The 27,923-nt window shown below is 38.0% G+C and overlaps 1 protein-coding gene across 1 annotated transcript; it reads left to right on the top strand.

The window, feature by feature from the left end:
• The first annotated feature begins 27 nt into the window (after positions 1 to 27).
• Positions 28 to 27,923, top strand: LOC128016519 (ubiquitin carboxyl-terminal hydrolase 47-like). The gene is made up of 28 exons (XM_052601076.1): positions 28 to 335; positions 8,624 to 8,818; positions 10,619 to 10,732; positions 11,846 to 11,999; positions 12,086 to 12,182; positions 12,636 to 12,781; positions 12,899 to 12,978; positions 13,898 to 14,047; positions 14,723 to 14,818; positions 14,904 to 15,056; positions 15,515 to 15,673; positions 15,768 to 15,899; positions 16,099 to 16,175; positions 16,299 to 16,354; positions 16,470 to 16,582; positions 19,332 to 19,436; positions 19,570 to 19,777; positions 19,940 to 20,055; positions 20,434 to 20,553; positions 20,817 to 21,585; positions 23,194 to 23,369; positions 23,511 to 23,591; positions 23,706 to 23,821; positions 25,068 to 25,186; positions 25,268 to 25,398; positions 25,488 to 25,535; positions 25,629 to 25,759; positions 27,058 to 27,923. The coding sequence occupies exons 1-28, from the start codon at positions 294 to 296 to the stop codon at positions 27,230 to 27,232; spliced, it is 4,059 nt and encodes a 1,352-aa protein (XP_052457036.1). The 5' UTR covers positions 28 to 293; the 3' UTR covers positions 27,233 to 27,923.

Raw genomic sequence — 27,923 nt, 5'->3', positions numbered from 1 at the left:
ACTTTCGGCTGTTTCATAACGCACACAGAGGCAGAGTGTTGTCGGAAGTGACGCAGATTGATGTGAAGTCTCGCGAAAGTGCGTCGCGGCCATTTTTCCTCCATTGATTGCTGTTTTCGCTTACAGTCCAAGCAGAAAGAAAGTAACACAGATTAAACCGGATTACCAGCCGTTTAGCCCCAAAGTAGTTTCTTCGATATCGCCCCGTTTTAACTCACACACTCAGAATGGTGTCTCGAAGCGCCTCGCGGAGCTCCTGTTGACAGCGGACCGCGGCTGAGGATCCGAGGGAGATGATGGTGCCCAGCGAAGAACACCAGCTTGTGCCCAAAGAGGTGAGAGATGATTCACCCCGGAATAACGCAGAGTAATGACACCAGCACGCTCTATAAATCGCACCATGAGTCGGGGATTCGCGTTTGAATAGATGTAGAGAGAGACATGAAAGTGCGTGTCAGTGTTGAGCTCAGCGGCTAGCAGCAGCTCGGCTAACTATCAGTCAACAAGTCCTCCCAGTCGATTAAATACGATAATAACCACTCGAGTCCTGTGGTTTGTGTGATTATTAAAGCCGGATAGCGTGTTGTCATGTTTGCTGCCCCACTGTTTACTTGTCACACATCCTGGAAAGTGTCCTGCTGGAGTGAGTTCAGGGAGGCGCTAAACTCTGCGCCATAGTGAGTGTGTTAGTAGCACAGATTAGACTGCTGGATTTAATCCACATCACTTCATTCATCTCACTCTTCATGATTCAGATTAGAGTTATAACTCCGGTATCTGAGGACTGCTCTCTACGTTCATTCCCTGTGCACACGTCAAATCAGATTTTAATCAATAACAATTTTACGTGGCAACCTGTTCGGATCAATTCAGCTCAAATATGCTGTTTCTGTTACTTTATATGTGGACATGATTCAGATCGGATGAGAGCCGAGTTATAATGTCATTGCAGTTAAACAAGTTATATTGTTGAAGGTAAAAAAATCATTCAACCTTAATTTAAAACTATTAAAACTATTTAAAACTGCTATATTTCTCTGTTTCCTTGGCTTGTATGTTGTTTATTTAAGTCTTGTATTAATGCAGGTCAGTTTTTCCAAGAAGATAGCCTTAGAAAATTACTACTACAATATTTACTAAAAAAAAAACAACAACAACAACAAAAAAAAACAACTCCTCAGAACTCACAGTTTTCCACAAATTAAAAACATGACAACAAATGCACACTTCAGAGCATCTGAAAGCAGGATTTGTTTGGAATGTTTGTGGAAATTACAAAATTCCAAGACTTGTTTAAATGAAAGGTGCATTCATGTGAGAATGTTCTGTTACTAATAATGGAAAGGCACACGCTATGCTTTTTCATATAAACCATTTATTTAATATGTTTAATATTTCTGTTAATAATTTATTAGACTGAACTGTTCAAAAAGTACTAAACTAATAAAGACAGAAAATATCAGACAGAATAAAAGTCTCACTTCTGACACTTAGCAGACAAACAGAAAAACGAATTGGCCAATGCAGGAAAAAAAAATATCTATATATATATATATATATATATATATATATATATATATATATATATATATACACCACACCACTAATAGAACTAGTTCTTTTTTTTTTGCACTCTGAGCCTTTTCTTTAACATAGTTGTGGCATTTATCCTGTGCCAGTGCTGAATGATGTGTGCAGATATCACAAAGGTTCATGGGATCACATTACACCGCTATGGCACTACGGCTGCATTATTAATAAAAATAAAACCAAAATTACAAAATAGTGCGATCAAATCAAATCACAGGGTGTCGAAAAATCACATAGTATCAAATCACAAAGGCTGTGATTTTTATATATATATATATATATATATATATATATATATATATATATATAAATAGGCTGAGTGTTTCAGAGTGAAGCATGGCACTGTTTTTGCACATGAGCAGTTCATTATCCGCCAGTGTTTTCAGTATCTCAAAGCAACTCGGTCAAAAGTAATTTAAACTCCATAAATTCTGCTCCACACAAACTCCATCCCTGTGTTTACTCTAAGTTTGGGTCATTTAAATGTGCATCCTGGAAAGCAACATGTGCCAACCATCTTCACATACTAAAGAGAAGCGCTTGTCAACAAAAAACCCGGTGGTTTTCCATCAAAATAAAAGTTTGATGGTGTAACATTTGTAAAAGAGGAAATGAAGACAGCCATATTATTAGTCATTTGTAAAATAAAATTATTAGTTTTTAATTTATAATAATTCTTAAATTAAAAAATGTTTAATACTCAGAATATTTCTTGTTTTTAACAATAATAATGATTATTATTTTATGCATGTATTGATATTATATTGCACAGTTTTAGCCAAATTATGCAGCCCTATGAAAAGCATGCAAACCTGGATTTCATTAAATATGGAGCTCTTTTACTCAATATGCCTTCAAATGAGAAACCAAAGATGATCATAACTGCTGTCTATAACATATGCAGATTGTAAAAGTTTTTCTTCTTCTCACTAACATTCGGATATTAAATTGAAATAAAACGACGACAACAACAAAAAAAACAACAACAACAAATAGCTAAGTTAGCTGGATACCATTAAAGTCCATTTTCTATCCTGTTTTTGAGTCTCTCTGCAGACAGTTTTGCTTTATAAAAATAACAGATGAACGCTGCTGTGACGTAATCTGAAAACAACATGGGTCATTTAGGTTAAAGCGCGACTAGACAACAGAATATAATCTGCGATTCTGTCTACACTGGATGCGGCACGGATTGACAACAAATCCCTGACAATAAACTGAGGTCTCTATTTCTGACATGCAGGCATCAGCGCACCTTCTGACCTGAAAGAGAAATTGATTTGCGGTGCAACGGTGCTCTATCTAGATATATTACACCCGTTTCACACGTACTATTTTTTTGCAGCTTGTTTAAGCAACTTATTATAAAAACCTACCAGTCAAATGCATGAGTAATACGTTGTTTATATTTGAATTTAAAAATGTCTATTAAAGATTTTTACTGTACTGTGATGAAAGAGTACCACAATGCTGAAAAAGCTTTTTTATGTATTTTTTGTATTTATTTTTTTTTTTACATGTTTGATATCAAAATAATGGACAAAGCATGTGTTTTGTGGCTTAAACAGCCGCGGATCAGTAGCGGACTGCAAACGCGTCCTGTGTGAAAGCACAATGAGTCCGTAATAAAAATAATAAAATGATAAATATTAAAAATAATAAAATAATATAAGTAATAAAATAAATTGCAATTGTAATACTATTACAAATAGGGGTGTAACGGTACGCAAAAATCACGGTTTGGTACGTACCTCGGTTTTAAAGTCACGATTATATATAAAATAAAAAAGAATAAGAAATAAAATACTGCTGAAAACTTCTTCACTAAATAAAATACTCTGTCTCAAACCAATATCATTATGATAAAATATAATGGGAAAATATAAATAAATAACTATGATTACAGTGCAGCATTACCAATCCCAGCTTGTAGGCCTGCTCATATTTAAAAAAATATATATATAACTTTTCCAAAGTGTAAAGTGCAGCATCAACAGTTTCAGTTTTTAGACCTGCTCAGATTTCGTTATTGCGTTGGACTGATCGGAATTAAGAGCAAAGGTCTGTCAAATATAGTCTATTTTGCCGTCAATACTGTCGACGGTGTCCTTTATCAGTAGGCTTTATATTTATGCTCAACATGAAGTATAGATATTGTTGTCATAAAGACAAGATCCTGGTCTGTCGGTGGTCTCCCTCTATGCCACCTACATTAGCAGCAGCGCGCCAGCGCCTCGTCAGGCACGATTCTGGTGTGTAAAGACATAGAAAACGTGAAGCAGCAGTCGCGCAACTGACACGCAGGAGAAAAGCCACGCTCACGCCACAAAGCCAGTGTGTCACCAGCCTTAGAATCAGCTGCAGGGTGGTATTTGCGCTGAACGCGGAGACTTCCGCCACTTAATATGTTCGTTTAGAAACACGAAAATGTACCTATGTTCCGCACAGAAAATATTGCATTCGGTCATTCGGTACACACGTGCACCGTACTGAAAGCCCTGTACCGAAACGGTCAGGTACGAATACACGTACCGTTACACCCCTAATTACAAATGTTTTAACTGTATTTTAGATCAAATAAATTAGTCATTACATTTAGTGAGCATAAGAGACATTAAGAATTCATCAGTACTAGTGAACGTTACTCCAAAACTAGTCGGATGTCAATGTTGAAACGAACTCGTGTATCCAAAGTGCTGCAGTTACCCAGTGAATGGAAAAACGCTGTAGTTTTTGTTGTATTAAGATGATTTGCTGCCTACGCCCCACATCACATTCTTTAAAAGGAATGCAGATGTTACCAGGTAAACAAAGGTGGCTTAGTTTTGTTACATCCACCTTTATTGTCTGTCACCACTTGATTATGCTCAACTATGTAGAATAAAAGCAGGCTGGGTGACTTTTTCCTTAAAGTAAACCTATACAAACAATGCATGGAATTTCCCTGAATAACAATCAGGCACTTTCTTTGGGCATTTGATTCAGGTGCTCTGATAGTGTTCAAAGGGACTGGAAATGCTTAGCAGGATCTGGGGCCCCAGTGGCCCCTCTCTCCCTCTCTCTGTCTGTCTGTCTCTGTCTCTTTTTCCATCAGCTGGCGTCTGTGTGTCAGGTAGGAATATTTATTCACTTCAGCTATTGATGTCATCCGCATCGCACCACAAGCTCACCATTTTTATCACACCCCCACGGGACCAGAACATGAGCTAAATTACTCAGGACTGCATCCAACCTGGGAATCAGTGCCTGGAAATGTGTTGATCTGCCGCGCTGCTTATTCCCAGTGTGTAGCAGCATACATGAAGCTGCAGTGTGTGACTTCACAGTTGGCTACACACCATATATATATATATATGTATATATATTTTTTTTTATTTAAAAACATGGGCCTTATAGGACATGATATTTAGTATGGAAATCTTGGGAAAAAAATTTGGAGACCTGGAAATGCCATGCATATTAATAAGTCTTACAAATAATTGAAAAGCCATTGATGTTTCAATAGTAAATACAAATGGTTCTACTTCAAGTATGTACTACTTTAAAAATCGAAAATCTGACTCCACGGTAGGCTTATTTATTTGTCTAATGTTAGGCCATCAACCCCAAAGTATAGTAAATATTGGTATGCATTTTTAAATATTTGTATACATATTTACTAGTGTATTCATTTTATTTTTCATATTTTTCATCATAATCATAAATGGTTGCAAAAATTACTTTTGTTTAGTATTTAAGTATTTCATAGGTTTGTGGAAACCCTGTAATAAATTTTTTGTAATTTATTTTAAAATATGTAAAGTCACACAATCTTTTGTAAACATTTTTAGGTGTTATATTTCTGCGATATTCACAACACTGGTAAAAAATTATATATCAACAAGAAAATATGAATATGTATAAAGGATATTTTATATGCATCGTCCATCCCCGAGTCATTAAAAGTCTTCACTGAGATAAAGATCTTGTCGCTTGAGCACAGGCCAACCTGTTTCATCTGAGCACCTAACAATATTATCCCTGATAAAAATACCCTGTAATCTGATAATGCCCCGCTTGTGTTGACATCTGTGTGTCTTTTACAGTGGCTTCTTCACATTTTCTCCTCTAGATCTCATTTCTTGTTCTGCGTATTGATCTTTAACAGATATCAAACACCAGCGCCGCTCCGATCGTGATGCTTACGCTTAGGGCTGATTTTACTTCCCTTGAACACTGTGTTGTTGTTTTGTCATCAGGATATTTTTTGGAGTTGCAGGCAGAGTATTTTAGAGGATATGCAGAAGAGGTTCTCACAGGTTTTGTTTGTGTTGCGTGTGTGTGTGTTTACAGCATGGTGATTCATTTGACTCTAACTCTCAAATGAAGACGTCAGGAAAAAATCAGCTGATTTGAGGGAAAGCTAGGGGCAAGACACTATTACAAGCAAAAAGTTATTTGTAGTGTAAAAATAATGAAATCTAAAAAAAAAAAAAAACAGAAATAGAGTAAAAATAAAACTGGTCATCATTATTGAAATGAAAATAAAATATTTAAAATATACAAATATTAAAATATTTTATTTTTTATTTTAGAGTCAAATACTCTCCAAATTATTTCTTGATAGGGTTTTGCTCAGCTATACTTTGCTGGAAGATGGAAATTTGAGTATGTAGTGTAAAAAAAAAAATTATCTGTAAAGTGGTTAAAGTAAAAAATAAAAATGTTGGAAGACATTTGTATGCACTGTCCAAGTTATTAAAGACAATAAAATTGTAAAAACTAATAAGTAAAATGATTATCTTTCTTTTATTTGATAAAAGTATGTATTTAGAAAGTATTCACTACTTACTCCAGTAATTAAAAATAATCAAAAGCACCCTTGAAACAGTCTACTCAAGTTTTTTTTCCAATGCTTTTCTTTTCATAAATGTACGTAGAAATGTTTTGCTGGCTTCATTCTTGGAATCCTCATTCAGCACTTTTGGTAACACGATCAGTCTTAAGCAGACGCTCAGACAGTGTATGAGAAGACCATGGCTTTGCTTTGTAAACAACACCTGCAATTAACCAACCAGCACCAGTCATGGAGTCGACATTATGGCCTTGACTGCATTCTGTGGCCTCATTTGAACACTTAAGCCAAAACTTCACTTTTCTGAGCCAGTTTTGCAATTTCATTTAACACTAGGGCTGCACGATATTGGGAAAAAATGACATTGCAGTATTTTATTTTTCTGCGATATATATTGCGATATGAAATCTAATCAAATTTTTTCTTACAAACAAAAATGGGGTGAGCACACTTACATTCTCATTTTAAATGATTTAAACATCGACAACATCGTGTCAATTGCTTAATATGCGCGAGGGAGAGAGAGCAAGACAGCACTTGTTGTTTGAAGACGGTGAGCGTGCGGCCGGGGCGCTCTCTCTCTCTCTCTCTCTCTCTCTCTCCCTCTCTCTCATGCTCGCACTCTCTCTCTCTCTGCCCTGTTAAACTCACAGGACTTAAAATTTAAAAACTGCTGTGCAATTAATCCGCAAATCACATTCGTCAAGGGCCGTACAGTTAATGAATAATGGATCAACTACGACAGCCTACATCGCACATCCTGCGATGTGACTATCGTGGATTCGTACATCGCGATATCGATGCTTAAGACACATTGTGCAGCCATATTTAACACTGTTTAATAATATGAATCAGGGCTCTAGACTAACTTTTTGCACTGGTTGCACGGGTGTGCCCTACTTATTTTCTTAGGTGCACAAGCACAAAAGTTAGGTGCACCCAAATTTTCTACCCCATCGCATTTAACCGCAGTTTTACAATTTCACTTTTTTTTTTTCAATCGCTGTCCATATAGGCAATATTGACTTGTAGCCTAAATTATTAACTAACAATCTGTTCAACATACATTTCTTTATTTCTTTAATTCTAAAAGGAAGGTAGCTTACTGAAAAAGTGTTGGTGCTTAAAGTGTTTCACTGAGCTGAAATGTAAAACATCTCAAGATAAATGAAATAAAATCTAAATGAAGTGTTTTAAGGGCTTCAAACTGAACATCTCATGGCTCAGTGTCTTATGGACTATCTTCCTTTGCAGTCACATGCCCCTTGGATGACCAACTCCTGTAGTTTGGCCTTTTTGATCTCTGGCCTTGTCTCAACCAGCTGGCCACATTCTCTCGCATCAAAATCTTCCAGACTTGGCCCCTCTAAACTGATTCTGATCAGATCGTCACTGTGTCTGAATGAAGGGATGCTCTAGTGTCTGATTTGAACAGCTAAACAGTCCCTAACTACTGTTTCAGCTTTTAAAATAGTTCAGTTTTGTATGTAATAGCAAAGTGATTTCATTTCGGTTTTTATTAAGTTAATTTAGAAAAACGTTTGGAGCATTTTTTTGTTTAAATATAAGATTTAGATTCTTTTTTTTTAAGTAATGACCAAGCGGCCAGCGGCAGACAGTGAGCCTATGTTTGATTGATTTAGCCTTCTTAAATCATCATGACTTGCCTAAAATAAAATCTATAGATATAAAACAGTTCAAGCATATAACAATGTTAAAAGTGAGCATTTTTTTTCCTCCTCAAATGGCTGGTCGCACCGGTGTGACCTGATTTTTTTTTTATTTTTTTTTCGCACCATTGAGAAATTAGGTCACACATGCAACCAAATTGGTCGCACTCTAGAGTCCTGTGAATGTTTACTCTTTAAACCACATTATATTTATTGATTTATTAGTCAGGTTTGCTCACAGATATTATAATGCTTTTGTACTCGTTTAACCTTGATTTGTTCATGGTGGATTGCAGACATTTAGCCTAAGTAGTTTTGTATCATATATGTATATGATTCCTTGCTTAATGTTTCTTTCTGGTCGTTGCGTAACTCTATGATTTGTCAGATCTGATGATATTGCAATGCACTAGAAGACTGTTGCTCTTTTAAAAGTACATTTTAGCAATGGAGCTGAGCTCAAACTCACGTGTGTGCTTGGTTGAAGTAAACTTAACAAATCTCACATTATGTGCTTGTGCATTTACAGATTGAGAGTGCAGCAGAGGAGCCGAGAGTGCTGTGTATAGTGCAGGACCTCACCAGTGTCAAGACCATAAATGAGAAGCTGACGCTCAACCTGCCCGCCTCCACCACCGTCAGCAAACTCTACGAGGATGTGGCTCACAACGCTGGATATGTGAACGGCACTTTCTGCCTGGGGTGGGCCAACACTGGCGACCAGGTGAGAGTCCTTCCTTAAAACACACCAAAACTCTAGTTTGCTTTGACTGCAAAATCAAAAGAAAAAAAACAAATTGAATTGTGCATTAAAGAAATGTAATGTTTTCACTATTAATAGAGCCATGATGTGTTATGTATATATCTTTATTTACACTACCATTCAAAATTTTAAGGTCAGTAAGATTTTGTTTTTGAAGGAATTCTCTATAATGTTCACCTAGGCTGCACAAAACTGTTATTGTTTAAAATACATACTTTCTAATTTAAAATACTTTAAATGTATTTTATTTATTTGGTGCAAAGCTGTATTTACAGCATCATAACTCCATTATTCAGTGTCACATGATCCTTCAGAAATCATTCTTATATGCAGATTTGGTGTTCAAGAAACATTTTTTATAATCAATGTTGAACACAGTTGACTTGCTTGATATTTGTTAAAACTGTAATACATTTTTTTTTCAAGGTTCTTTGATAGAAAGAAAAGAACAGCATTTATCTGAAAACAGTAATATTTTGTAACATCATAAATGTCCTTGCTAAATATAAAAGTATTAATATCTTATTACTGAACCATTCAAATAAGTACATACTGAAAAAGATTTGGTATATTTCTTATATAAGAACGAAGTAATAAAATAATATATCAGTTACTTTTTTTAACCCTTTGATGTATACGATCACATGGTCAACTGCTAATTCAAATCTGCTTTCGATATGATATACTGTGCACAGTGTAGGTAGCTTCAGTAATCTTCGTTTTATTTACACCTTCACCCAGGTAGTAATAATTAATGAATATGCTCGACTTACGAGTTAATAATTCACATTTACTAGACATCTGTATTGTTTGGTGTACTAGAGATCTGCATTGGTTTTTGAAACTTAACCCCGTCCCATACAGTATGGGCAAACCCAACCTAAAATTGCTCCCAATAGCTTGATAGGGTCTGGCTACTAAAAGCTACTAAAATCGCAACAGATAATAAAACACTTCATATGCTAAACAACTGAGGATCACACAATAACAGACGAACACAACAGACTCCCACAGAAACATGCGCCTCGCAGCTTGGAGACATATTAATGAAAACTGTGTTTTAAAATATCATACATGTTTGATCTCTTCTGGCTGGATAGAGTCAAGAGTCTGAAGCTTAAAACCAGAGTCTGTGCCCTTCATACACTGTACGATTGTCTGTTAAATCGGTCAACTTTGACGGAGTGAAATTTGCAGACTGATTGCAACTTTTGCCAGCTAGCTTCTGCTCATCCAGACTTATCATTTGTAATAATTATGAGCTTAATGCACACCTGAAGTTACACTGACAGGGACAGATCCACTCTTCAGTGCTATGATTAGATGAAGATGTGTCATGGACTGTCGTTCTCCATCTAACTGTGTGTTAATCCCAGCACAGAGCCTGTAGCTGCAGGTAGATCTATCTCAGAGTGGTTTCTGCTCTCCCTCACCAGAGGAACATTAGTACGTCCAGACCTGTTGCTTAATTTCTAGGACGTGTTGTCCCTCAGGTAGCACAGACTTTTCTTCCACAATAACTGATTGCTGGGATGAGATGTGGGTTATCTGCTGTACATCATGTTAATTATTTTCTCTCTGAAGGTCTTTTGAGTCATTTTGCAGTATTTCTGCATGTTTAGACTTGCTTTTTGCATTGTTCCAGACAGCATTATGCCTCACATTATCATTTGTTGTTCTGATTGGTTTTCCACTACCTCTCTTTCTCCGTCCTTGCTAATCTCTCTTTTTGCCTCCTCTGTCTCAAATCTGCGGCTGAAGACTCCTCTGGCCCAGGCCAGTGAGATGTCCCTGGTGTTGTCCGGTTTTGAGGCGGGGAAAAGAAATTTCCTGCAGCTTACGGACAAGGACGGGGAGCAGCCTCAGATCGCTTCAGTGAGTAACCATATCAGCAGTTTAACAGGGTTAAAAAAAATGTATACATTTGGTAGGGCTGCACGATATTGGGAATAAATTACATTGCGATATTTTATTTTTCTGCGATATATATTGCGATATGAAAACTAATTTTTTTCTTACAAACAAAAATGGGGTGAGCACACTTACATTCTCATTTTAAATGATTTAAACATCGACAGCATTGTGTCAATTGATTAATATGCGTGAGGGAGAGAGAGCAAGACAGCGTTTGTGTTGTTTGAAGACATTTAGCGTACGGCCGGGGCTCTCTCTTTCGCGCGTGCGCTCTTTCTCTCATGCCGGTGACAGATGCAATATTTGAAAATCAATAATTATTAATTTATTTTTTAAATTACATTTATATCTGAATATATGTCAACCTATAGACTTTCAAACATCTAAGTGTCATGAATTAATATGAATCTGTGTACAAAATGACATATAAACATATTTTCCTATTGTATTTTGCCTGGAAACGCTTCCAGCACGCTTGCATGTCACGTGAAAAATAGGCGTTGGTTCTATTTCTAGCATGCACGCGTTTTGGGCCGCGGGTCTCACGCAGGCAGTCTGCAAGATCTAACCTGTTAACATGGGAGCCGAATTAAAAACAGACACGCCATGCAGCTGAGACGCTTGCGCCACGCATCTAGTGTGGCGCCAGCTGCGCGCTCATGCTCTCTCTCGTGCGCGCTCTCTGGCCCATACAGTTAATGAATAACGGATCAACTATGACAGCCTACATCGCACATCCTGCGATGTGACTATCGTGGATTCGTACATCGCGATATCGATGCTTAAACGACACATCGTGCAGCCCTAACATTTTGGACCTTAGTTTCAAATCTAGATTCTTACTGTGTGTTGTAGAATCCAGTTTAGGTTGTTTCCTTGTGGGTCCCTGACCTATTTGTTTCCAGTAGAAATGAAGGATACCACGTAATATGAATGCAATGTCATAAGAAAAATAATAAAAGAATGCGTGTTATCCTGAGTGATATCCTCGAGGGATGGGATCATAATTTTGTCAGGCATACTAGATGGTGAACATTGTGTGTTTAGCATTATTCATGTGTAACTCTCTTACAGGATGAATCTGGCACAGCGGACAGCAGTGGTCTTGATGACAGCTCTCAGGATCGCTTCATCGGACCCTTACCGCGGGACGGGACTGTGGGTTGTAGCAGTGACTACAGCAGCCCCAGTTACTCGTACTCCTCCATACTTAACAAGTCAGACACAGGTAGCCCTCCTTTACATGCATTGGTCAAGAAGAACATGCTGACTTTGCCATGTAGATTTATTTGTCTTGTGTCCCCTGCTTTCAAGGTTATGTTGGTTTGGTCAACCAAGCAATGACCTGTTACCTGAACAGCCTCCTGCAGACCCTGTTCATGACCCCTGAGTTCAGGAATGCACTCTACAAGTAAGTAGTCTGAGTGTCAGGTTTATTGGGATAACTAGATTATATGAACAAGATTCAAGCAATATGCAGCAATAGTGCAATTAATGCAAAAAAAAAAAAGATTAAATCAGAGCATTGAAAATATCATTTCAGAAACTCTAATACCATTTTTGGGATTGGAATTTACATCAAATACATTATTAAAACTGCTTAATGATCTCATGCTTAGAAAGCTCAAGATGAGGAGGGATTGTGAAACTGACTTAATGAATTTAAAAATATTTCCATTGTATTGTCATTATTATTGCTCAACAGTTTTGGGGAGTATTGTTGTAAATTAGTTACTTTTTTAGTTCAGAGTCACTTTTAGCTTGAAGGCCTTTTATATTTTTTTTATCATTGGAATTGTTTTTTAGTGTGTGCGGTCTCCATATTGTCCATTCTTCAGCTCTGTTTTTGATGTTTCTGCACCAGTTGGGAGTTTGAGGACTCTGAGGAGGATCCGGTCAACAGTATCCCGTACCAGCTCCAGAGGCTGTTTGTGCTTCTGCAGACCAGTAAGAAGCGCGCCATCGAGACCACAGACGTGACCCGCAGCTTTGGCTGGGACAGCAGTGAGGGTACGAGGTGTCACTTAATGTCCCTTTGGGAAACTTTACCCACGTTAGCATTGCTGTTATCAGATAGCTGGAGGAGTCTTGGTTACTGTGAAACTCTTTACCTTGTTTGTTTGGCAGCCTGGCAGCAGCACGACGTCCAGGAGCTTTGCAGAGTCATGTTTGATGCGCTAGAGCAGAAGTGGAAACAGACCGAGCAGGTATGTGAGGCAAGCCCCGCCTCCTCATCACATGATGCTAATCCACAATCAGTGAGATCTGGCGACTAGGACAAATGTCCCAGTGTTGAGTAAAATAAGAGTAACTTTTATAGGCACTTTTGTCTGGGCTGGAGAGTTGGTTCAGGGCCACGCTCTGAAGAGGTTTGCATTTTTTACACTCAGCTCATTGTTCTCTCCTAAGCTGGGGATATTAGACTTTGTGGTAGAAAAAAAGGCCTAATCTCTGTTTGTGTGCAGTAAGTCAGCAAAACTTGTTTAGCTGAAAACATGTCTCAACTGCTTGTTTGGGATTTCTCTTGAGTTTATAGAGGGGTCCAAAGGTTAAGGCTGTGATTAGCCAAATTTTTTTGCTTCATACATGACAAAGACTAAACCTAGCCTACATCCAACTGCACTGTATAAAAGGGAAATAACTCTCCATACCAGCAGGTGGCAGTATTGTGGCTACATCAGTTAAAAAAGGGACTTGAATATATGCAAACTGCAAACAAGCAGCTTTTCAATTATGAATCATGTCAATCAATTGGCCTTCACTTTTATTCAGATGGTCTTGTTTTGATGTTCGCCTGTTAGGATGCTCAGATAAAGCCCGAGGCACACCAGGCTGACTTCAAAGGACTAGCTGCAATGAAAGCCCACAGTATTGGTGTAACTAGCATGTGCTCTGTGCCTACATGAAAGGAAATAACGGTCTATTCTAATAGTCTATATTCGTCAAGAAGCTGAAGTGCTTCTGTCATTAACGAACGGGACATAACAAAGACATTCTGAAATTCAGTTTCTCTTCTCAACTAAACTTTTCATCTAAATGTTGCTAATAATGTCATCTATAATAGGAAAAAAATAAATCAGTTAGAATAAGTTTTTGATGTACTGTATTCTGTTTTGTGTTTTCCAGGCTGACCTGATCAACCAGCTTTACCAGGGCAAACTGAAGGACTATGTGCGCTGTTTGGAGTGTGGCTATGAGAGCTGGAGGATTGACACGTACTTGGACATCCCTCTGGTCATCCGGCCCTTCGGGGCCAGCCAGGCTTTTGGCAGCGTGGTGCGTCCGGCTGTCATTATGATCATTTTTATGTAGCTGTTGCAGTAAAGCTAACCAGCAGATGCAGTATTAAGCCATTTTTAAGCTTTTAAAGATTTAAATTTTTTTTTTTTTTTTTATTGTTTTATATGGCAACAGAATTTACAGTTTGTTGATTTTATTACTGTTTAAAATTTAAATATGACCATTGCTGTATGCTAAGAGCTACTATATTGTACATTAGTCTTAATAAAAAATAAAAAAAAAGTCCACAGCCAGTCAGAATAAATCTATAAACTATTGTCATCCAAAGTGCTAAACAGTGTTATTTTAAATTATTTATATAGCATTATGTGTTTTATTTTTGTTTTTAATAATTTGTTTGTTTCAGTTTAAGTTTTATGTGCTTCTGCCATTTTTATTAGGTTTGTTATAAACATTTGTTTAGTATTTTTATTTCCGTTTTACTAGTTTTAGTACCTCAACTTAAACTTGTTTATTGCCAAGGCAATTTATTCTAACATTTTGATCAGGTTTTCATCTGATGATTACATTTAGAGCTCAGTTAATGAAAAGAGTGTTTAATAGTTTTAGTTAACGATGACAGCACTGGTGCTAAATGTCAAATGCAAATGAAAGTGGAGCAAAATGTGCTGCATGTTTGTCCTCATTGTCCACTGATTTTATGTCGAGCAGGAAGAAGCCCTGCAAGCCTTCATCCAGCCTGAGACTCTCGACGGTCCCAACCAATACTTCTGCGAGCGCTGCAAAAAGAAATGCGACGCCCGCAAGGTGATTAAAATCTCAGACGATGATTGCAAAGTCCTGTGCCACATTTCAGTTTCTGATGCAGAAACTTTTTTTTTTTTGTCTCCAGGGTCTGAGATTCCTCCATTTCCCATACCTGCTGACTCTGCAGCTGAAACGCTTCGACTTTGACTACACCACTATGCACCGCATTAAACTCAATGACCGCATGACCTTCCCAGAGGAGCTGGACATGAGCCCCTTCATCGACGTCGAGGATGAGGTGAGACACCGCTTTACGCTCTCTTTTCTGTGAGTGATCATATCCTTATTGAGTCCATAATTAATGAACTGTAATCTCATCTGCCCTATTTACACATCTGCCCTGCCCTATTGAGTATTAAAGTGTATTAATTTTAGCAGGCAGATATTCACACTGATTTATTGAATAGGTAGGGAAGGAGCTAGCGCAGACAGCAACACACAAATAATATGAGTCCCAGCCTAATAATGCACATTTGTACTCTGCATTGGAGATACATGTGAGCATGCTGTTGCATATTTTAATACTTTTAAGGCTTATTTATATAAGCTGTTTAAATGGTTATATCAATGAGCTGGAAGGACCGGCTTCTGATTAGCATAAGAACCGATGCTTCATCAAAATACTACAGTAGGTTTTGAAAGCATGTAGTTTTGAACATCTCACACATAATTTTTTTTTACATGTTTTAACTGCAGAAATCACCTCAGACGGAGAGCTGCACTGACAGCGGGGCGGAGAATGAAGGAAGCTGCCACAGTGACCAGATGAGCAATGATTTCTCCACGGATGATGCTGTGGACGAGGGCATCTGCCTGGATAACACCAGCAGCGCAGAGCGGGCGCTCAAACCAAAGGTTACCTCACGCCCTCTCTGAACCCAAACGCTGAAGACTTATTGAACTATGGAAGATGGAAGACGAACATGCTTTTTCTTGTCTCCTTTAATAGAGCTCCTTGACCTTTGAACTCTTCTCAGTCATGGTGCATTCTGGGAGTGCTGCAGGTGGGCACTACTACGCCTGCATCAAGTCCTTCAGTGACAGCCAATGGTACAGCTTCAATGACCAGCACGTCAGCAAGGTAAGCCAGCTACCATCAGTCTTAAAGAAATATTTCACACTGAAAGGAATATATTGGGTCTCTTTCACTAATAAATGTGTGGCTTATTCATATACATATATTGTTTTTATTGTTCTTAATAAGTGACCACTACAGAAAGAGAATAATACAGGGTTGTAGGGTTGTGATTTGTGTTATCGCCATCATGTGTGCATTCCAGATCACGCAGGATGACATCCGGAAGACATATGGCGGATCCTCAGGGAGCAGAGGCTATTACTCCAGTGCCTTTGCCAGGTGTGTGAAGCCTCCTAGTCCTACATTTGTGATGTCTGAGATGCCGTTTGTAAAACACATTATAATGTAACGTATGTTACAATGCCCATTTTTATCAAATCTTCTACTTTTACGCCCCAACAGCTCTACAAATGCATATATGCTCATGTACAGACTTAAAGACCCCTCCAGGAATGCAAGTAAGAAGTGGAAATTTACATGGATCAATTTTCTCCGTATCAAAATACATTTCCAGTGATATCGGTCCATCTCTGAGATTCTGGAATTGAATGGACTGTGTGTGTGTGTTTGCAGAATTCCTGGAAGTGGAGGACTTCCCAGAGCACATAAAGAGACTGATGCAGCGAGAGAAAGAGTCTGAAGAACAGGAGAAGAGGCAAAGAGAGATTGAGCGCAACACATGCAAGGTAAAACTGCATGAATAGATTTGGGCTCTGTTCCAGACACTAATGAGCTGCCTACCTAGACAGGATTTTAGGCGTCTTTTAATGCAAAAGCTGTTCCAAGCAGTGCAGAATTTGACCTGAATTAGGTATTTTAAGAGTATAATTTAAGGCAACATTAAATGTGTTAAGCCACAAAAATTTGATGGTGGTCAGGGTCAAAGAAAATATAGGTAAAAAAAAAAATTGCATTCTAAAAAGTATTTTTCCAAGTTATAAATAAGACATTGTAGTGTGTTTTACCGTAAAATCTTGACTTTGTGTGGTATAGTGTTGTCAAAAGACCTGGTACTTCGGTACCAAGTCGGTATTAAAAAAATGTAAATGTGACAGTACCAGGTTTCTTTAAGTACCGGTAGTACCGAGGTCCCGTTCAAACCTGATTCTTGACGCATACAGCGCTATGATTTCTGCGAAGCAGAAAACGAGGACGGAATCTCCAGTCATGAAAATGAAACTATGAAAATATGGACAGTCACGGAGTTTGTCCAAGTTAGCATAAATTAATCTAATCATATCTCCATATGGACCAATATCGGTAAATGTTAATCCGCAAAAGTTGTTTGAAATATGAATCCTGCATGTTCTCTGTGTCTTTGTGTGAATGATGGAATGGCAGAGACGTGCGGGTTTGTTTACTACATAGACTGAAGTGCGTGATGCTTGCATTAATTTCAGCATCTGAGCTTCAGAGTTCTCTCTCCATCAAGCGATCTGAACTTTTCGATTCATGTCAATATACGCACAGGGCACCTGTATTTGACGCTCTGTAAACTCTGTGTGAAGGCGCACGACTCACCGTCGCTTTACTAATAGCGCTGTTTCTCACACATGCAAAGAGAGAGAGAGCGAGAGTCTTACCACGCTGAATCGACACGCTACATGTAAACTATTCTTTGTTGTCTTCTCCTGTCAAAATAATGGAGTTCATTTAGAATTATTAATATTTTTTCAAACAAGAAGAAGATATGCCGGTTTTTCCAGTAGTGGGCGGAGCTAATACGCAAATGGCAATTTCATTGGCTGGCGTTCATCTATTACCGTCCCTGTTTTGATTTCAGCAAATCAATTCGACCAAACGCATAAAACGTGATTAATATTCATGAACCCAGCAGCTCATCAATCCATAGTGCATTGTATATTGTTAGTCTGGTAGTAGAATTAGTAGCAGTATTATCTTTTAATAATAATTCATGATCTATTACTATTTTTTTTTTTTACAGAAACCCTCAATGACCAAAAATATCTTAAGCATCACCACCAGTCTTAAGTTCTGTTAAAATGACAAATATGCATTCATTAAAAGTTCATTTTTACATAAAGGCATTGTGCTACTAAATGTTACTATTATTTAGTAAAATGTATGTGATACTGCTACTACTGTTGAAAAAATTAATAAAACTTTTTTTTAAAAGAAATAAATCACAAAATATTTCTTCCATGTTTTAATTTTAATAGCAAATCCCCTTTTTTTTCCAAAAATAAAATGTTTTTAAATTTCATAAATTAAAAGACGAATTAAATTTGGGTGAAACTTGTTTACTGTTTTTTATGATTATATAAATTGTAGAAAAACTTTAAACACAATTGTAAATAAGTATAAAGAATGGCATTGGTTTTATTTTTAGTGATACATTTTTTTTTAATTTTAATAATTTTTTTTCAATTAGCATATTTTTGTGTTTTGCTTTGGTACCGAGAACCGTGGATTTTCACTAGTATCGGTACCGAATACTGAAATTTTGGTACCGTGACAACACTAGTTTAGTACACTTTATTAACCATTATGAGTTTTTTTATATATATATTATTTGCGTCAAGCTTTTGAATAGTATAGTAGTGTATATTGTTATTGAAACTTCATAATGTTTCACTTGATTAAACATTTAGTCAGGAATTATAGTTTAAAGTCTAACTAGTAAAATGTTTACACGTTATGTGAAAGCTAGTACAAGTATATAAATAAATAAAAAGAGACTTACTCGTGTTTATGATCTCTGCTGAATAAAGCGCTTCATTCTTTTTTCTGAGGTAATCCACATCACATCTTTTTGGGGTGAATGATGTCTTATTCCTCTCATCGCGATGCAAACAGTAAAATAAAAAGAACTTGAAGAACAGTCCCGCTGCATTGTCTTCTGTTATGGGCGTATTCAAGCTGCGCGCTTCAGTGAAACATTAGAATCTGAATAGAGCGTTCTGCGCGGGGCATGGTCACATTAGAAGATAATGAAGGGAGATGTGAAAAACAGACATTGCGTTGTTTTCATACGGATTACTTTATCACAGAATATTGGTTTTCGGCAGCACTTGTTTAAAAGTAGACATATCAGGCTTTCTATAGATATCTCTCTCATGTCTCTTCGTTGAGTATTCACAGAGTTACAGTTCATTTTAATGACGCCTTTGTAAATGAAGATCAACGCAGACAAAGGCTGCAGACAGCACACCTTGTTATCTTTATTTTATAAATGCACAAAGTTTTGTTATGTCTGTATACAAAAAAAAGTAGACCCTTTACCGATTCGATTGATGTATTGCTCTTATCTGTATGATCAAAACTGAAAGTGTAATTTAAGTTATTTTCGGGGTTATCAGGAGAAAATGCCTCATAACGCGTGTGTGCCTTAATCAACTCCAGGGGATTAAAGACCTGTGTTGATAAGAGTCTGTGTTTAGAATAGAGCCTTATTATTCTGTCCTGTTCCATTAGATCAAGCTATTCGGCATGCATCCAGTGAAAATGATGATGGTGGAGAATAAGCTAGAGGTTCACAAGGACAAAACTCTCCGAGAAGCAACAGAAATGGCATACAAGGTGAGTAGGGCCAGCGTAAAATAGTTATATTTTACCTATGCATCAGATCTCCTAAGTGTCTTATAATTTATCACTGATTGTCTCCTTGTGTTTTTGTATGTTTGGATTATGTGATTGTCCTCTGGGTGATCAGCTGATGGATCTTGATGGAGTGGTGCCACTGGACTGCTGCCGATTGGTCAAATACGATGAGTTTCACGAATATCTTGAACGTTCGTATGAAGGGGAGGAAGACATGCCTATGGGTCTGCTGCTCGGCGGGGTCAAGTCTTCATACATGTTTGACCTGCTCCTCGAGATCCGCAGGCCTGACCAAGTGTTCCAGCCCTACAAACCTGGAGGTACCTACTGAGCAGAACATTTGCAATATAATCCTACTCAAAATCTGTAATCAAGATACCAAAAAATCATTAACTTCCAGTTATTATTATAGTAGACTTGATATCCATTTAAAGCAGTAAACAAAGTGTAAACTGCTGTCTTTGTTTGTGTGTTCATTGCAGAGGTGATGGTGAAGGTCCACGTGGTGGATCTGAAGAGTGAGTCTATTGCTGCTCCAGTCAGTGTCAGGGCATATCTCAACCAGACTATTATAGAGTTCAAGCAACTCATTGCACAGGTACAGAATCTCATTTACTGAGTGAATGCACTGCTCTATTAACTTATAAAAGGTGAATAGGGTTAGAAATTGTCCCATTCTCCTTTTTTTTGTGTTCCCAAAGATAGCCTTTTCTTCACTTATAGGCAAAATCTGAAAGCTTTTTTTTATCACTTTCATGCACGCTTTTAAAATATTATTTACAATTTCATGTATATTTGGAATGATTATTTAATTTTTAATTACTATTTATCTTAATTGCATAATATAAACACATGCCAAATAAATATTATAGGAAGTTTCAATCAATGCTTTGTTCCTTATTTGTGGAAAGTGCCAAAGACTGTTGAAACAGATGTCTGCTTCCATCTTACATCTGGTCACCTTGTGTATTTCCAGGCCACGGGGCTTTGCGCAGAGACCATGCGTGTCATCTTAGAGCGTTGCTATAATGACCTTCGGCTTCTCTCCGTGCCCAACAAGACTCTGAAGGCAGAGGGTTTCTTCAGGAGTAACAAGGTTCACTTGCATAACACTTACTTTAATGGCTCATTTCTAAAACTTAGTGAGCTGCCTCACTGTAGACATGGTCAGCTGCCTTCTAAAGCAGCATCCTGATCAAAGTAGAACATGACTGGTTTTGAAATGTTCTTCGTAAACAGTTTATGGTCTTGCCTGGCATACAATTAACGCTCCTCCAATAAGAGATATAATGGTCCCTCTTATTATATGACACTCTAAAAGATTGCCTGTTTCTATAAGATGCTCATGTTTGTTCTCAGGTTTTCGTGGAGAGCTCAGACTCAACTGACCATCAGGCCGTTTTCACTGACTCCATTTTGTGGAAGCTCCTGGACCGGCACGGGAACACAATCAGACTGTTTGTCTCTTTGCCCGAGCAGTCGCCAGGCTCTTTGGCCAACAGAACTAGTTGCCCCAAGGCTAGCGCTGACTCTGAGGACTCGTTGGATGGGGCGAAGGGCAGCAGGAAGTCAGTAGAGGCCATTCTTGAAGAGAGCACAGAGAAGCTGAAGAACCTTTCTTTACAACAACAACAGCAGCAGCAATCCTCCAGCACCAGTGACAGTCAGAAGAGCTCAGAACACAGCGACTTTGAGTTTATCGAGTCACCAGCACAAGAGCTGGATGCTGCCTCGCAGCCTTCCCAAACGGAGAACTGCACACGGACCGCCTCAGACACTGAGAACCAGTTCCCCTCTGAGGAGCGCTCCGACTCGGACGTCAATAACGACCGCAGCACCAGCTCGGTGGACAGTGACATCTTGAGCTCCAGCCACAGCAGCGACACGCTGTGTAACGCCGACAGCGGCCCGCTCCCGCTGGCTAACGGCCTCGACTCGCACAGCATCACCAGCAGCCGGCGCTCCAAAGCACACGAGGGGAAGAAGGAGACGTGGGACACGGCGGAGGAGGACTCGGGCACGGACAGCGAGTACGATGAGAACGGCAAGAGCAAAGCTGACGCCCAGTACCTGTACTTCAGAACAGAGCCATGCTCTCAGGAGGACGGATCTGGAGAAGGACAGAAATGTAAAGTCTCTCTGATTGGCTATTGTTTTATTTAGGAGATCTAGGTTGGGGTAAATGCGGAACGAAAACAAGGAGAGTGGTGTTTGAAATTAATACTTGCCAAGTACCAAATTTAAACAGAGTAACATTGGTCCATTGTAGGATGGCACTATATATTGAACTATAATCGTTATTGCAGTATGGTTTAATGCAAAAGTCATTTTGCGAAGGCTGTTATTTTAGTGAACGCCACGCTTCACTTTAAAGCAGCACGGTAGATATTTTTTCATTAAATCACATCCCTTGCAATTTGACTTTAATGGTAAGGTATGTTACGATAATCATTTTGTTGATATATTGAGAATATTACCAAATGGTCAATATTAAAGCTTTACAGTTTAATGTTGAAATTTAATGTTAAACAGTCGTAAACCATTTTAATGATGAAAATATTAGTTTTGTAATTTTGTAGTGTGCTATAAAATTACATTTTGTTTAATTAAATTAAAATGTCTAAATACATTTTCAATAGTACATTTTTTTTAATTTTCTATGCAGATTCTCTCCAACGAGATCAGTTTATAGATTGATTAGCTTTCTCCCCCCAAATATAACCAAATATATATATATTTCAAGTCGGTTGATGAAACTTGCTCTAATTTATTATATCACTATTTATAACGCAGAAAAACTAAATATTGCAATGTGTGTTTTGTTTCTTATATTGTACAGCCTTATACCATTGGATTTTTAAAAACTAAAAGATTATGGTTTAAATCTAAGGGTGATTTGACCCCTTTTTTAATCAGATGTTAATAAAACCAAAGAAAACCAGACAAACAGCTACTGAACTCCATCTGTTGAAACATTCATTATTCTGACCCAACAAAGAAAAATACGGAACAGAGACTAGTTGAAGTTTTTGTATCAGGTGTCCCAGAGAACTGATCCCTATCTGATAGCTTAATGGCAGCCTGCCCTGCATTGTAGACTACATGTTTGTAGTGGAAAAGCAGCTAAATGGTACCCTTGACAAAACTCTTGATTAAAAAAAAATAGGCTACAGCACAATTGAATTCTGAAATATCATCCTTGTATTTATATTGAAAAAAAAATACATGAAATGTACCTATTTTTAATAGCCTTAACTGTATAGCTGGTTAGTGAGCATTTTAAAATTTGGCTTTAACACTTCCAGTGTAGATGCTTACCTTAAAAATTAAGTGAATGTTTGTTTTTTTTGTAACATTTTTCGAAAGAAGTGTCTAATGCTGTGGGAGGCTATATTTATTTGATCAGAAATAGTTGTTAGTGCTAATATTGTGAAATTATTATTGCAATTTAAATGGACTATTTTCTTTTCGATTATATTTTGAAATGCAATGTATTCTGTGATGGCAAAGCTGAATTTTCAGCATTACTCCAGTGTAATTATTTAAATATGCTGATTCGCTGCGCAAGAAGCATTGAAAACAGTTGTGTTGCTTAATATTTGTTTGGAAACCTTTTGATCAATTGAATGCATCAATGCTGAATAAATGCATTAGCTTACAGACCACAAACTTATATACATTAGTGTATGTTCTTAAATACAAGAAGTTAATGTTGCTAATATGATGACTGTTTCAGGTTTACTTGTCCATGTTGACAAGAGGATCACATTGGCAGCATTCAAACAGAATCTAGAGCCATTTGTTGGCGTCCCCTCCACTCAGTTTAAGGTCTTCCGGGTTTATGCCAACAACCAGGAGTTTGAGAGTGTGCGGCTCAATGAGACGCTCACTTCTTTCTCGGATGATAACAAGGTGAGATTCTAACTTTACTTTCTCCTATCCTAGATTGATATAGAAGGACATCTATTCTTGGTTAATCTTACAGTTCCATTTAGCGCCACTAAAGGAGCATAAATGACACCCTGCATGTTTATATGCTCTGCTGTTGAACAGATCACGATTCGATTGGGACGTGCACTGAAGAAAGGAGAATACAGGGTGAAGGTGTACCAGCTGCTTGTCAATGATCCAGAGGTGAGAATCAAAAAGTTTAGAAATGGAGGTGCATTTAGTACATTCTGGAATAGAATGAGTATTCTGAGTATTCAGATTTTTGCGCATATGTTAGCGTGTATTTTGTTTTGACAGCCCTGTAAGTTTCTCTTGGACACCGTGTTTGCTAAAGGCATGACTGTTCGACAGTCTAAGGAGGAGTTGCTGCCTCAACTCAAAGACCAGTGCAAACTGGACCTCAGTATAGATAGGTAAGCCCATATCAAGCATTTGAGATTTTTCTTTCTTACAGCGACATTCTTTATTGCTCTTCGCAAAAAAATGACAGCCATAAGCTCTGAAATTTGACACTCCAGTTGAGTCACGTCAAGTTTATTCATATGACACTCTCTACAGTAGATTTCTTTAAAGCAGGGGTAATCAATTAAAATACTGAGAGGTTCGGTCTTTAAATTTCATTCCCATCTATGCTTTTTTCAAATAGTTATAAATTTCAATTTAACCCAGTAGTAATTTGTAAAAAAATAATAATAATAATAATTATAAAATTCCGAAATTTTTGAATTTTCCTGCCCCAAAAAAGCCAGTATCAGTGTTGCTTTCAATTCGAATTACAAATTCAAATTCTACTGTGAAGTAGCTCCGGTGTAACCTCATCCAAAAGTGATACTTTGAAAGTGCACACAAGTTGGAGTGAGCTTTTTTTTTTCCAAATATTTGCTTTCACTTGAAGCATATCAGGGCCTTAAGGTATACTTATGCTAGTCAAGGATTCTTGACCTTGAAAAAAAACATGATTTTTCAACTATGTAAACCACTTTTGTTATAATGGCATGTGAAATAAGTAACACCCAATTCATACGGGGAGTCTGTGTCAACGCGTCTCTTTTACTATAAACAGATTGACGTTAAGCATTGACGCGAAATGCCCTCCCTCAAGCATTAATGCTGAAACACCGTATAAATGGGGCGTAACAGTGCTTTATGGAAAAAAAAAACATAATTTTTGTTTCATTGACTTAGTCATATTCATATGAATGTTAGGGACAGGGATAGCAAACTTTTGTGCATTTTACTGCATTCAAAAGTACAAATGTGGTGAATGCTTTGATTCGTGTGACCAAAAGAGGATTTATACATCATGGTGTGATCTGAATTAAACACAAAAGCAAACAATCTGTAGCAAAGTGGAATAGGTTGCATACTCTTACATATTGAATGCATTATGTTCAATTAAGCTTTTTTTTAAAAATAAATAAATCAATCCATCATGCGCTAACCATCTGGAAATCTCAGTTTTCTTGTTCTTGGTATGGCTGTTGTTGCCACCGCAGGCCTGACTCATGAATATTCTGCAGCAGTTTTGGACGCACATCCACCGTGAGAACTGAGATGCGTCACTGCACCAACTGACCTTTTAAATGCACTGACTCACAGCGGAGGAGGATTAATGCCTCAGAATACTAACAAGATGATTGCTGCTCTATTGTGTCACAGGTTTAGACTCAGGAAGAAGACCTGGAAGAACCCAGGCACAGTGTTTCTGGATTATCACGTCTATGAGGAGGACATCAACATATCCAGTAACTGGGAGGTGTTCCTCGAAGTCCTTGAAGGTGAAGACTCAAGGTTGTCCTAAATGGTCTACTCCAATTGCCCAGTTGCCAATTGTCATTCATTGATATCCTTGCATGTAGAACCGGAGCGGATGAAGTCCATGTCCCAGTTGGCGGTTCTGACCCGTCGCTGGTGCCCAGCCCAGATGAAGCTGGAGGCCTTCCGGGAGGTGGTGCTGGAGAGCAGCAGTGTAGAGGAGCTCAAGGAGAAGGTCTGTGGAATATGAAATGCTGCTGATGAATGCTTAGAATTCCCAGACTTGTTTTTATCTTCAACTGAGTGCTCATTTTGTTCCCTCAGCTCAGTGAATTGAGTGGAATTCCTCTTGAAAACTTGGAGTTTGCCAAGGTACTGCAGTCTTTGCGTTTTACATTTGGTTGAGTTCCAGATGCCCTGCCTTCCTGCAGTGCTTCAGATCTGATTCTCTTGTTTCTCCTACAGGGACGAGGAACTTTTCCTTGTGACATTTCGTTGTTGGAGATCCATCAGGATTTAGACTGGAATCCTAAAGTCTCCACCCTCAATGTCTGGCCACTCTACATCTGTGATGATGGCGCCGTGATCTTCTACAGGTGAAGCCTTTTCCTTTCATATATAAAGTTGATTACTAGATTTTTAATTGGCTAAGGACATTATATTTTGAGACATAATATAGGCAAAATATGATTAACTGTATATCGTTATAATTACGTTTTAATTAAGGGTATTTTTCGGACTATAGAGAACAAGACTATAAGTCGCACCTGAGTATAAGTCGCATCAGTCCAAAAAGACGTCATGATAAGGAAAAAAACACGTACAGTAAGTTACAGTGGACTATAAGTTGCATTTATTTAGAACCAAGAACCAAGAGAAAATATTACCGTTTACCGCCGCGAGAGGGCGCTCAATGCTTTCTTTGGTAGGCCACAGTGGGGCACAGGCGCGCTCTCTCGCGGCGGTAGACGGTAATATTTTCTCATGCTTAATTTCTCTCGGTTAATGTCAAATTGATCGCAGGACCAGCCAAGCTATGAAAAAAAGTGTGATTTATAGTCCGGAAAATACGTTAATCAGATTAAAGTTACATCCGAAAAATATTTTGGATTACCAAAGTGATCCTTTTTATTTTAATGTCATTAATATAATATTTAAGTAAACAGTTTTGGGATTTTAACCAATCAGTCAACTTCTCAGTTGAAAAAAAAAAAAAAAAAAAAAAAAAAAAAACTGCATGCAGTAGCTGTTCATTTAGCAACTCCTAGTGAGCGATACATGCTCATCACGACACAAAAGTTCTCCTAGGATTCACACTTTGCATTCAGTTAACAGATCCATACAAATCATGCATGAAATTAAAGTTTATAAAGTCAAACTATAATTTATGTGCTTTACAGATGAACTTGAAGTCGTTATTCATTCGAAATGTTCAAGAATAGATCATCTTTGGCACTGTAACGCGAGTTCATGATCCAATTCGTGAACAGATGATTCTTTTGTGTCATTCTATTTAAAGAATCATTTATTTTGTTTAACAAAATCAATGTGGAAACCAGTGGTTCACAAACTGGATAGATCCTAAGGTGTGTTTCCCAAAAGCATCGTTAGTGAACTGTGGTTATTAAATATTGAACTATAATGACATTGCTTGCGACCGTTGGAAACGAGCCATGTCAATTTTGACTCGGCGATTCTTTTGTTCCAATTGCTTCTCCATAGAGAGGATTATCATCACTTAAAGTTTAGTCCATTCATTAAATTTGACTGCCTGCTTCACTTCTTTTACATATAAAACAACATTTTATCTTAATCAGTAATTCACTAGTTGCTTGTTGGTCATTTAGTCAACCATGCATTCAATAGAGTTTATTTTCTGTGCCCATCTCTGCAGGGACAGCACTGAGGAGCTCATAGAGCTCTCTGAGGAGGAGCGCAATGAACTGATGAAGAAGGAGAGCAGCCGCCTGCTGAAGACGGGCCACCGGATCAGCTACTCCCCACGCAAAGAAAAGGCCCTCAAAATTTACTTAGACGGAGGGCCCACCAAAGACCCTGGACAGGACTGAGAGGGGGAGGAACCTATCCTTCCCTATTTTCTATCTGGCCTGCCTTCTGCAGTGTAGCGCTGCCTCGCCAGCGACCCTGGCGTTTGGGCCCCACGTTGAATCAACGTCACCAGTGCTGTCCGGCTGACGCTCTCTTCTTTGAGCTCCAGAATGCATAACGTGGCTCCGAGTACTAATGTGCACCATAGTTTATTGTACTGTAAAGTTTAAAGGGAAGTGCAAAAGCTATTTCAATCTCATTCAGATAAATAAATTTAATAATACAGAGATGGGTGCTCTCGTTAGAGGAAAGGGGGCAGTTTGGGAGATATTTTACCGCCCTCTTCATTTGTTTCATCTATTTACACTCTCAGTGCACCATCTCCATTTATTTTCGTCCCGTCGTTCTGCATTTGCTGTTTGTCCATCACTCACAGTCTGATTTTAAGATGCAATCAAACGTATCAAATTTTCACGTTCTCAATGTCCATCATCCCCGAGTCTTTTCAGCACTGAGCACAGCGGGTAACGTTTCCAGCCACCTCCAAATGCCTGCAATTTCCATTGCATAGAGCTCTTCAATCGACTCCAGTCATAGTGACACATTCACTTGAAATTTTGGGTATGATGCTCTCACTTGAATATTGGGATATCTCTCCTTTTGTTTATTTAACACATAGTTGTGCAATTAAATGCTTCTTTTCTGGCTGAA

The sequence above is a fragment of the Carassius gibelio genome, chromosome A7 (assembly GCF_023724105.1).
Source record: "Carassius gibelio isolate Cgi1373 ecotype wild population from Czech Republic chromosome A7, carGib1.2-hapl.c, whole genome shotgun sequence".
NCBI lineage: Eukaryota > Metazoa > Chordata > Actinopteri > Cypriniformes > Cyprinidae > Carassius > Carassius gibelio.
This window is presented reverse-complemented; position numbering and strand designations above follow the sequence as displayed.

Coding starts and splice junctions, on each gene's coding strand:
- LOC128016519 (XM_052601076.1), top strand. CDS start 294: ATGATGGTGCCCAGCGAAGAACACCAGCTTGTGCCCAAAGAG. Junction 20,554..20,816: donor GTTTCTTCAGGAGTAACAAG/GTTCACTTGCAT, acceptor GTTTGTTCTCAG/GTTTTCGTGGAGAGCTCAGA. Junction 23,370..23,510: donor CTTTCTCGGATGATAACAAG/GTGAGATTCTAA, acceptor GCTGTTGAACAG/ATCACGATTCGATTGGGACG.